Source organism: Podarcis muralis, chromosome 2, assembly GCF_964188315.1.
Source record: "Podarcis muralis chromosome 2, rPodMur119.hap1.1, whole genome shotgun sequence".
Lineage (NCBI taxonomy): Eukaryota > Metazoa > Chordata > Lepidosauria > Squamata > Lacertidae > Podarcis > Podarcis muralis.
This window is the reverse complement of record NC_135656.1, coordinates 1815044-1827310: the sequence shown is the minus strand read 5'-3', so window position 1 is coordinate 1827310 and position 12267 is coordinate 1815044. Positions and strand designations below refer to the sequence as shown.

At 47.0% G+C, this 12267-nt stretch overlaps 1 protein-coding gene across 5 annotated transcripts in view; it reads left to right on the top strand.

Annotated features, from left to right (window-relative positions):
• Positions 1–12267, top strand: part of COL5A3 (collagen type V alpha 3 chain) — a 125305-nt gene that overhangs the window by 28770 nt on the left and 84268 nt on the right. For 2 of the 5 annotated variants that reach the window (XM_028721182.2, XM_028721181.2), the window contains exons 5-8: positions 3945–4067; positions 6180–6311; positions 9952–10071; positions 11820–12011. In XM_028721182.2, the coding sequence (XP_028577015.2) occupies positions 3945–4067; positions 6180–6311; positions 9952–10071; positions 11820–12011 (567 nt within the window). The other 3 variants (XM_077923724.1, XM_028721183.2, XM_028721184.2) reach the window with 3 other exon arrangements.

Sequence of the window (12267 nt, the reverse complement as noted above, 5' to 3'; positions counted from 1 at the left end):
TGTGTGGGCAAACAGGTGGGAGCACTGGGTTGACTCTACTGATGTGACTGCATATTCCCAATCTGGCTGTTGCTTCACCTGTGCTCCTCCCAGTAAATGGCAGCAACACTTCTGCTGGGAGGCCATTCATGTGCCTCCATCCCACAAAGTGAGGCACTGTGGATAGGCAGAAACAGGAACCTAAAAAGGGGTAGGGGAAGAAGGCACGAGGAGAAGGCAGAGAAGAGAAAGCGGTATCTGTCTGCAGTGAGGAGATTCTGCACTTTTGTGGAATGAGTGCCCATATATTTTACCTTCTCCAAACAGAAGTGGAAATAAAGTTTTAAAAGGAAAACCAAGAAGGCAGAGGGCCTTCTTGTTAGTGACGTCCTCCCTGTGGAACGCCCTCCTGTCAGATGTCAAGGAGATAAAGAATTACACAACTTGTGAAGGCAGCCCGGTATCGGGAAATTTTTAATGTTTGATTTTTTAAATTATATTTTTAGATATGCTGTAAGCTGCCCAGACTGCCTGGGGAAACCCAGTTAGATGGGTGGGGAATAATAATAATAATAATAATAATAATAATAATAATAATAATATTTCAAGTGCTGCAGATGTTTTTCATCTGGAGAGAAAATCCCTGACCTCGCCCCAGTGATTCCCAAATCTGGGCGGGACAACGCTGGCCCTTTTCCAGTGGTCTCCAGAAGCAGAGGAAAACCCCAGCCGCCTCCTACATTCTTCCCCCAAGCACAAAATGTCAGAGGGCAGAAGGTCTTTGAAGGCATCTAGGCTGGGTCCTGGGGGTGGCCAAGAACAAGCACTTCTTGTAGTGGCTCTCAGGAAACCTTGGCCCAGAGCCATTAGCCTCTGGGGAGTTGGGCGGCAGCGACGGAGTGCCTGGAAGGTTTGGATGTGGCCATTTTGGACTGTGGGGCAACTGTCTGTTGGGTAGCAATGTGGTGGGAGGGCTCACTGAAACACTCTCTCTCTGTGTGTGTGTGTTTCTGTTTCTGTGTGTTTGTGTGTAAGGAACCAGGAATGCTCCAAAGCTACATTGTATGCCTGTTCTGTCACACTTCTCTCCTAATCCTCTCTCCTACCTCCAGCAAGGAATGCAGCTAATCCTCCTGCAGCAGAACGTAGTGCTCCAGGCAAAGGCACCAGGGAGCCTGCAGGGAGGGGTGGGCTTGAGAGGAACAACAGGGCAAGAAGTGCAGGAACTATACTTTCACGAGCAGTCACTATTCTGCCTTCTGTCAAATTCCATTCTAGTTAGGTGAAAGGGGACTCTGGGACTCTCATTCCTTGCTCCAGCCCTTCAGTTAAAACCACTCCACACAGCAATCATGCTCACGGCTGCAACACTGGCATTTATCCATAGTAAACAGAAAGTATGAAGGGCAGGTACACATCCCTGGATGTGTGGTGCATGAAGGCCAGAGATCCTTGGCCAATCGAGGCTCCTCAGCATGTGCTTAGTCAGAATTTATACTTTCTAAGGAAAAAATGTTTTTTTTAAAAGCCCCTGTTGCTAAAGACCTGCTTGTAATATCTGAATGACCCATTTGCAATATTAACCACCTTTCTGTAAGCAGCCGGCCTGAATGTGTGAGAGAGTAGGGTCTCCTTGTTCGACTTTTGGTGATGCAATTTTGGTGATTAAAATTCTTGGATATCCCTGTAACTCTCCCTAACCCCAAGCTCACCCTAACTGGCTATTCTCCCCACAGAATAAATCTGGGAGGGGGTTATGCACAGAGGGTTCACAGCATGCTTTTTGCTAGACAGTAGTATATGAAAATGTGAAAGGATACTCTGCAATTTGGCTGGAAGTAGATTGAATGAGCTGTGACATCAGTGAATGGGAACAGAATGCTAGGAGGTATTTTAGAAGTGTGCCTTAGTAAATATGCATTCACAGGGTCTTCAGTGTATATTTTTACAAAGCTGGGTATGCAGAAGTTCTCTCTCTCTGCGTATGTGTGCATATGCGATTCTCTTTGTTTATGTGTCTGGGAATCTGGACACTCTCCCAGTCCTGGCGGCTCCTCCCTCCCTGTGACTTCCTTTTTGACCGAGGGGCTTCCTTTGCTTGATCCAGCCCTCTCTGTCCCTACCTGACCCTTGGGCCATGACTCACTCCCTTCCCCTGTGCTCTCCATCTTGCTGCTCGATTTCTCTTCCTTTCCATCTCCAAATGAATGCTGGGAGCACAGTAATTGTGGGTCCCAGCTGAGCAGGTGGGAGCAGGCGGTTCCGGGGGCTGTGCTGGAAACAGGCCCAATGGACATACTTTATGAGATGATTTATTGGGAGCATATGTTGCTTGTGCACCAGGGCTGGCTGGGATCGCACAGGCCCAGTGGAGGGAGAGGGGGGCATGTCCAGCTGCAGCTCAAAGCATGTTTGTGTACATGCACAGTCATAACAATTTGGCATACTGTGCTGTTGGCATTGTGGTCCCAGGCAAGAGAGACGAAAAGAAACAAGGGGAAAAGGGACGTTTGACTTCTTTTAGTGCACTCTAAGTTCCATTGGCATATGAGTATGCAGACTTTCAGACTATACAGAGCTCTTTGCCAGGCTCCATCATTGGCTGGGTGCAAAGTTTTGTGTTGCCTAAATGTTTGCTGTCTGGAGCATGGTCCAAAGATAGTGATCCACGAGTGGACAGGAGATTATTTGGATTGTTGTGCTGTATCCTTACAAAGTCCATTTAGGAAAGGATGAGATCAGCAGTCAGGCAAATGGAAGAAGAGTCTGATATTCATGAAGCCAATTCTGTATGAACACTGGCAAGGAGGCCTGCTAAGAAAATATCCAAGACCAAGGTTGAATTGATCTGGACAGATGGACACAGGGCTTCTAGCCAATTTGAAGGTTGGGCTGAGGACCAGACAAGGCCTGGGAGTGCCTGCATGGGCAGCAAACAATAGAGAAGGTCAGCGTTCACCAATCCTTTAGGCTGGCTAACTGACTGTGGCTTCTGGAATGGGAGGATCTGGGTTAGAGTTCTGTAAGGTGTGATACCTAAAAACAGCATAGTTCTTGGGAGAAAAGTTATGAGTTCTTATCCTTGCATGGCAGAGAGAGAGCAACCTCCTCCTAAGAGATGATGTGGTATTGTGGTTAAGAGCAGGAATGGTTCTCCCACCTCACCAAGTTCCAACTCACAGGGTGACCTTTTGTAACTAGTAAGGCTTCAGGCTCCCCTCTCCCAATTTTGTAACAGGGGTAGCTATTCTGATCTTGAAGGCTGTGGTAAAGATTACTGAGTGAATGCCCATGGAGTGCTTTGAGCATTTAGGGCAAGTTATCGCTGTGGGTAAAAGCCTCAGCGCCTAGGGCTTGCCGATCGAAAGGTCGGCGGTTTGAATCCCCGCGGCGGGGTGCGCTCCCGTTGTTCGGTCCCAGCGCCTGCCAACCTAGCAGTTCGAAAGCACCCCCGGGTGCAAGTAGATAAATAGGGACCGCTTACTAGCGGGAAGGTAAACGGCGTTCCGTGTGCTGCGCTGGCTCGCCAGATGCAGCTTGTCACGCTGGCCACGTGACCCGGAAGTGTCTCCGGACAGCGCTGGCCCCCGGCCTCTTGAGTGAGATGAGCGCACAACCCTAGAGTCTGTCAAGACTGGCCCGTATGGGCAGGGGTACCTTTACCTTTACCTTATATAACACAGTTACTAGATGTTGTAGGAGGAGACAGTCCAAGAAAATATACACAATTGTCTCATTTAATTGTCTCCACAGTCTTACCACACTCTCTTCTCACTGCAGTAGAAACGTACACACAGACATGTGGCAGATGGTACATGCAAACGTATACACCCTGACAACGACTGCCTGTTCTTTCAGTGTGTGTGTGTGTGTGTGTGTGTGTGTGTGTTTGTACACATGGGCACATGTTTGCAACAAGATTCTGACATGCTGTGTTCACTCCCCCACTCCTGTCTTCCTTTCAGGGTGATCTCCAGCAGCTGCTGATTGTGCCGGATCCAGCAGCTGCAGCCCACTATTGTCAGCATTACATGCCTGATTGCGACAGACAGCTCACCTACGTGTTGCACGCCCAGGATCCCGAAGAGGTAGGAGAGCAAAGTACAGGGGTTCCCTGTTTTCGTGACTATTACCCCAGAGCTGAGCCAAATTTGGAGGCCTATATAGGAGCTAGGGCTGGGGGAGATGTTTGATTAAGTCAGCATTTAAAGGCAAGCCTACTTAATTCACACTTTCTGGAATAGTACATGGACTGAAAAACAGCCATTCTGTGAACTCCACCCTCTTCTGAATTCTGCAATGTACAGAAATGCGTATACTAAGGTAAAGTGTGCATATAGACGTCTATATTGATGAATGTCACATACAAAATGCTTTATGTTAGGGAAAATTGCATGCAAAAGCGTGTGTAGTAGGAAAAACCTGCACTTAAAATGCTGCTAAATTTTCATGAACCTTTTTTGAGAATAATTCTCAAACTGATATGGAAATGTGGAGAACTGAACTTAAGATCTGAAAAGCAAGAAACAGGGAGAAATTTGAATCAGCAGATTCACCCATCCGCCGATGCTCCCTGGCCTAGTCAGCGAAGAAGTCGTTTCCTGACCATGGAATGTGACTTATGTGACGTATTAGGCTTGCTCAGTACCATGGATGCTTCCCCTCCCCCATTCTTAAAAGTCAAGATTTGCTCCCACTCTAACTGACTCCCCTCCATCATCAGCACCTGCTTTCTGAGGCAGTTGCCCCACTCTGGCGAATGGTAGGGCTGACACTGCTGGTTCCATAGGGGCAATATTGGTACTTGAGGTGGCAGAATTCCAGAGATGCTAGGCTGATTCAGAAAGCCTTCGTACACATACAGAGCTGGATTCATCCAATGAGTCCTGCTAGGAGAAGCCCATGCCAGGACTTGGGAATACTACAGCAAAGGCATATTCAGCCTGTGGTAGAGATGTGGAGACTGGCCTCCCCCCCTTTTTTTTTGTACATCATCATGCCTTGCTGAAACCTGGACCTGGACCTGCTTAATGTGGGGGCCTCTGATGTATTCCCCAGATATTGCTTGTCTTCTGCATTTATTACACACTGACAAGGGTTGTGGGGGTGGAAGCAGTATGTGATGGGGTCATGGTCAGGAAATATAGAGCCACATATTTTTGTGTTATCAACTATGGAAATTCCCAGGCTCTCAGCTTCAAAGCATGAGCGTTTATAAGCATCACTAAATGGACTGAAGGATTCATGCAGTCTGACCTTTTAAGAGGGCTCATGTGGGCAGGGCAGGGGAATTGACTGGAGGGAGTTATGGCAGCATGCTTTGAAATGTCAGTCAAAACACGGAGCAGAGCCTGCTAACTTCAGGGATGTGGGAGAGATAATAGAATCATAGACCTGTAGAGTTGGAAGGGACACCCTGAGGGTCATCTAGTTCAACCCCCTGCAATGCATGAATCATTTGTCCAAAATGAGGCCCAAACCCACAACCCTGAGATTAAGAGTCTCATGCTTGACCAGCTGAGATATTCTGAGTTATTAATCTGTCGTCTGGGGAAGTGGATCTCCAGAACCAGGCTACACCCTTCCCATCATGATCAGAATGGCATCCATCACTCTGCAGCTGCCTGTGGAATTACTGAAAGGTCTCAGTGCCCTGCTCTGCCTGGATCCTATGTTGGAACAGAACTCTGTGTGGAAACCCCTCTTGCAGGAACTGCTTTTAGTCCCATTTGGTAAGCCCACAGCTAATAGGGCCAGCCATGAGCCTGGATCGTCCACTTGAGGGTTGATGGAGATTGCTTCTGCAGCCTGTGGGATGCAGTGGGCAAAATGGGGTTGACCCCAAAGGCATCCAGCAGAGCCCTGGGCATCATGGAATGGAGGCAGAACGTGAGTATGTGGGCAGAAGGGACAGGTATAAACTGTTACTGGATCGAGCCATCTTGGTCCCAAAGCAAGCAAGGGCTAGACTATTGGGTGAAGGGTCTCTCTTCTGTGTGCCCTGTTCCCCTCTGCCTACCTGTCTCTTGGGAATGGGCTCCTGGTGGCTGGGGGTGGGGGTGGCATCTCTTGGTGTTCCATGGGAATAGTGGAGTGCCTCTCTTCTTTCTCAAGTGTCTGCTTTCTCTCTCTTTCCCTCCCCCATCCTTCATTGTTTCCTCCCCTTCTTCTGTCTTCTCCCTCCCCCCAATCCTGTGCAGAACATTCCCCGCAGGAAGGGCAAGAAGGGCAAGGGCAAGAGAAAGGGCAAGGGCAAGAGGAAAGGGAGAGGCAAGAAGAAGAGGAACAAGGAGTCGCCGGAGACGTCCTCGCTCACTCCGGCCCCCGGCCAGGTAGAGAGTGCAACTAACTGCCCTCTGCTGGCCTAATAACACACAGCCTCTCCTGGCCTAACCCTCTGCCCGCCTAACTGAGCTGTCCTGCCTAACCTGCCTAACTCGCAGCTTTTCTCCTGCTTTGTCCCAAGCAGTTCTTCAGGCAGAACTGCCTGCTCAGTGCTTGCCTCCTCTGTCCACATGTTGCTGCCCCTCAGGGGCAACCATGAAAACCATGTTCAGCAGCCGCTGGCCTCGGGGGTCATGAACTCTAGGAGAGCCGGGAGTTTTGGGCTCACCTCCATGCTTCTGATTCCACTGGTGCCAGTTGGCCACAAAGCTTTTTCTTCAGACGCGCAGGTGAGTTTACATGCCTGAGGACACATTCTCCTCGCCTGTGTGCCAGGTCATGTCTCCTATGGGTCTTCTCCTGATGTTCAACCATCAGTCATTTTCAAAGTCGAGATGAGCCCGTGAGTCAATGAGCTTGATCAGCCAAATTTCCCCAGGAAACTGGAGTAACGCAGGGCGTTTGCATGGATGGGAAGCTACAGTAGCCCCTTGGTAAATCACAGAGAATGTTCACATAGATTTATGGCTGGCTTCATCATGGTGTGAACAAGGCAGGCAGGTTGAAATGTTAATAAAGAAATGTAGGCTCAAGAAAATGGATTGCTTTGGACCTTGATATTTTGAATCAGTAATCAGTATCTCTTAAGACACTGTCCTGTTAGGCAGCCTGGATTTTTTAAAGGTATATTTCCTAAAGGTTTTACTTATACAACACAGTATAGAAAAAAGTGCAGTAAGGAAAGGGACATAAAGAATAGCAGCTTAATTCAGAACATGGTGTTGATATTCTTTGTGTCCCTTTCTTTATAGTGCTTCCCCCATATCCCTTGTACTTTGTTGCAAAAATAAAAATGTTCAGAAATCAAGGCTGCGTAATATGACAATGTCAAAAGAGATGCATCATCAATTATTGGTCTGCCCTTGAACTTAGACCAGCTTTTCATTTGCAATATTAGGGGTGGGGAGCCTGTGGCCCTGCAGGTGTTGTTGCAGATGTAACTCCCACCAGCCTTAGTCATTGGTCATGCTGGCTGGGGCTGATGGGAGTTTTGGAGTACAACAACAAGGACACTCCTCGTGGAATTCACTGCAGTTCCAGTTTCCTTCCTGAGTGGAAAACCTGAGTTTGCAACTCTGTCGTGTGTGAAACAGCCTAGAGAAGTGTTTCAGGTCAGTTAGAACCCCAAAGCTTTGATTCCCCTCCCCCCATGCTTAGGGGAGAGAAATGAGCATCATGCCTCCCCTCTATCCAATCCTTATGACATAGGTATGTCTTCCTGTGCCCATTGTATTCTCTTCCTGCATTTTGCTGCCCTCCTTCCTTCCTCCCATTACTGGCCCTTTTATGTCAGGGCAGTATCCAGAAACTTGTGAAATATGGGTCAGGGGGCTGCTGAGCTCATCCTGCCAGTGAGTCACTGTTGGCTTGGCCAGGGAGAACCATTTTCCTGCCAAATGGAGCAGTTGGAGGAGTTCCTCCCTCTGGGATCAGAACTCCAGCTGCTGGACTGCTCACTACTGGCAGAGAAAAAGCATCTTTCCCTCTCTTCCCTTCCCCAACTTCTTCCCAGGAAAGAGCTGCCACCCACCTGCCCTTACTTTTCGCCTTGACGTGGGCTTATCCCTCCCTTTCACTATCCCCAAACGCTTGTCTATGAGCAAAGTTCAGGACTGCCGGGCAGTTGATCACAAATAGGCATTGGATACTTTTACACACACACACCATTTAGCATGGTCAACAAAAATGGATCATTTGGATTTTGGCAAGGTCACCTAGTCTTACAAAGGCTGTGGCACATATGTAGAGATCACACCCTGCTTCATCTTGAGACATCTTGGCAAAGCTCATTGAGCCTGCCAGAGGGCTTGCAAATCTTGTTTGTCATTCCAGAATCAACTAATTCAAATTAAAAACTGCTCGTGTAAATCTATAAAGACATACTGTGACTTGGAGTTGGAGAGGTGGCAGTACTGTTTTGGAGGTCTGAATATCAGGTGTTGTGTGTGGGGGGGGAGCTCATACATGTTGGATGCTGGAAGGGAAAATTCTACCCTCCTCCCCCCCCCCCAGCCAATTTTGGGATCTGTCTGAGATTAAATTGCATAACAGCAGTGCATTTTAAAATAATTTGTTGTGATTATTTACTTATGCTTCATAATGACCCAAAGTTTAAACACTCCCAGGGAATAAATACATGGGAGATGAAATACGCGACTGCGTGCACTTTGTAAGTAGTGCTCTTGGGTTCTGGTTCCTTTCTTTTCCTCCTGCTTTCTCAGGTCAAACACTGGGTGAATAAATTTATTAAACCATTTTTATCCAGTTCCCCAGCTGAAAAGATTCCTAGAGCAGCTTACATATAATCAATAGTGAACAAGACAATCTCTGCTTGCGGACTTACAACCTGAAAGGTGCAACACAAAAGGATGGGGAGGAAACAGCGAGGAAAGCAAATTTGGACCAGAATTCTCAAAGTTACAAAGTAGTTCTTATAATGACCAGTTGGAATGGAAACAGTTCAAGGAGAAGAGGGACCAAAACCAGTAGATTTCTCAGCAGAGCTGATGGAATGGCTTTGGTTTCTTTCTCTTCCATTGCTTCAGCCTAGCCTGATAGATTCACCACAAATCACATGTGCTATTCCATTCTGCTGCAGCCTCTTTCACTCCTTGATGGCAGTGGGCCTCAGCAGGAGTAAGAATGGATTGGCCATGTTTATTCATTTGATTGAGGAATGACAGCTCAGTGTGAACCAGCATTCACTGATGCACTTAAGTCCCATGCAAAAATCACACTGTGGGTGACCACTGATCCATAGGTTGGGCAGTCATAGCTGGCATGTGAAGTAGATGCACAGAAGTGATTCTGCCTCCCCCTCATGTAGCAGCTGTACTTAGATTTCCAGATATGTAGGTTTTGCTGATATGGAATATGCCTGATGTCAAGAACTGTTAGGGTCGCTGTGTCTTGAGGTTTGGCTTTGAATTTCACCAGCCTTCAGGGTCTCCAGGGGAGGTTGCAGATCTCAGAGTGTTGAAAGTGACAGACTATTTTGTGCTTGGCTTGAGAGCTTCTGCTGTTCATACTGCCTCTGTGCCCCCTGGGCTCTTCCCTGCAGACATTATGCAAAGCCATGCTCTTGCCTTACATGGTGCTAGTAGCACCTGGAACTGCCCTACCAAACTTTATCCCCATATCTGCTAGTAGGTGGCCTTTAGCTCTCAGGCTCCACCCTCTGGAATGCCAGTGCTTGAGCCCCCAGGAAACCTGGCTGCCTTAATGCTAGGAGGCTTTAGGGAATGGTAGCTTATTATTTTACATTTCCGCCCCAACCAAACCCTATTGGCTCAGAAGCATGGCTGGCTCTAGTTGCTGTAACCTTTAATGTGCTGGGCTCCATTAGCCCTGGTGTTTTCCTTTCACCATGACTGCCCTGGTTGGCTTTTGGCTGATGGCATATTTCTAACTCCTGGACAAATTGTACACCACCATGCGCTCACTGCTAGATATAGAGTAACAAATATATAACAGCACACCCCAAAAATTCTGTATTTAACATCTTATTTACCTTCTGCCACCCTCAAGTATGAGATTCCAACTCGAGCTATACCTACAAAGGCAGCCACTGAGTCCTGGGAAGAGAATCCTGGAGTTATTACTGCAACCACTGTCGCAGTTGGCTTTAACCTCACAGACAACTATGAGGTAAGAGGGCTTGGGGGGAGGACTATGCCAATCTTGGGAGAAGTGTTCTCTCTTTCCCAGTGGCCATAGAAAGTCTGATACAATTTTCATGAGTATTTTAGAAAGGGATTACTTTGGTCTAATCTATGTGTTTAGAAAAAAAAACATGTGGTTCAGCCTCTCTGGGACTTTACCATGTTAAATTACAAATAGATCACCACACATTTGAAGGCTTACCTTTGTTTTGTTTTGTATTATTATTATTATTATTATTATTATTATTATTATTATTATTTCCCACACCTCTAGGCACATGGAGAAGAACATGTTAGAGAGAAGGAATCTTTTGGTCTATTCATTTTGACAGTCTAGTTTTTGACGTGCTGATATATTTTGGTGTTAGGGGAACTTTCAGATGTTTATTTGCCTACCTATGTTTTGAAACCCTCCAGTTTCACAGACACTGTCCCACTCGCTTTTGCCTAACCTCAATCAGCTGCTGCGAATCACAGAGGTTAAAAAGGCTGTCTACAGCCCCCATGATGCTGAGCAGTAATTAAACATAGTTTCTCCACCTCGGCAGTACACAGCAGTCCCTGCAGCCTGCTGCTTTTCATTCATACTATAACATCCATGACAGATACCTAAACTTTCTTTGAGAAACCTCAGAAGGAGATTCCACAACAATCCGTATTCTCTTCCTGAATGAGCCTTATAGAATGCGCTTTCACTGACAGGTGATTAGAGTTCCAATTCACCGCTGGAACCTGAGCTGGATGTGTCTCCATCACAGTAGGGTTTGCACATGACCAGTCATAGTTGAGTGATTAAATTACTACTGGGGAAATGTAGCTGTAGTTTACTGCAGTTTCCCCGGGGATAATTGAAAGAGAAGATGTGGACAGTTCTAGGGTAGAGAGTACGGTATAACTATCACTGTCTGGGGCAGAAATAATGGGATATTGTGTCCTTTTCAAGGGCAGCATTATTCAATAGAAGGAAAGGAGAGCTGTTAAATTTTTTTCTCAGCATGTGGGTAAAACAAAGAGGGACAGCAGGAGTGTAATCCTCACAGACTGGCAGTGTAAACTACTGCTTACTGTAGAAATTAATGTGGGAGTAAACCCCTGCTGTTTGAAAACATGACATTTCCCTCTAACATTTAACCTCAATTTACATTCCTGTAATTAAAAACCATTGTTTCTTCTCTTATTCCCCAGGCTATTTCACACATGGCCCTCTCATTCTACCCAAAATTCTTGAGCGAGCCTTGTGCTCAAGTGCTACCCCACACAACAGCCATGGAACTAGGGACTGTACACATGCAAATGCATACTTGTAGTCCTTGGTCATGCTCAATATTCCATACAAAGGAGGGGCGCCCCAAAGGCCACTGTGATTGGATGCTCTCGATTGGATCACTGTAATGTGCTCTTCTGGGGCTTCCCTTGAGGTTGGTTCAGAGCTGCAGCTGATGCAGAATGCTACAGCAAGGTTATTTGGTAGAGTAATAGATGGTATATAAATACCTTAATAACTTTTTAAAAGGAAGTATTGAGACTGATACTCAATACTGTGTAGAATCATGTAGAACTTTACAGTGTCTGTGCTGGCCCTCCCAGGAATGGATGAACAAATGCGCTTTACTTTCTTTGAAAGGGCAATAGAATGTAATCATTTGGTGGTGGGGAGGTAGTCTAGCAAAGGAAGCAAAGTGGCTGCAGGAAACAGGCAGTCTCTGCTGTGCTTAATTTCTCCTATCCTGACAGGACCTTTTTGGAGAACAGTATGAGATTGGTGAGGACTCAGACCTGGATGCCAATGGCACTTACAGAGCATACGAGGAGAGACTTGACTACAGAGACAGGGAATATGAGGACTACTATGACCGAAGGGATGCGAATGAGGAGGAGCGGTATGATCCGGCTGAGCGCAGTGAAGACACCCTCCAGCTCCCCCCGGTAATGACCACAGAGACACACTTCTGAGGTCTACTAATTCCCCATCCCTGGTTGAGCCCCCAACATACCATAGCATTTGGCCACCTGCCATGTGCCCCATTATGGCAGAATTGGGGAACCTGTTACCCTCCAGATGTTGGACCACAACTTTCATCATCCCTGATCACTGACTATGCTGGCTGGTGCTGATGGGAGTTGTAGTCCAATGACACCTGGAGGGCTGCAGGTCTTTCCCCCTTTCATTGCAGTCTCAATC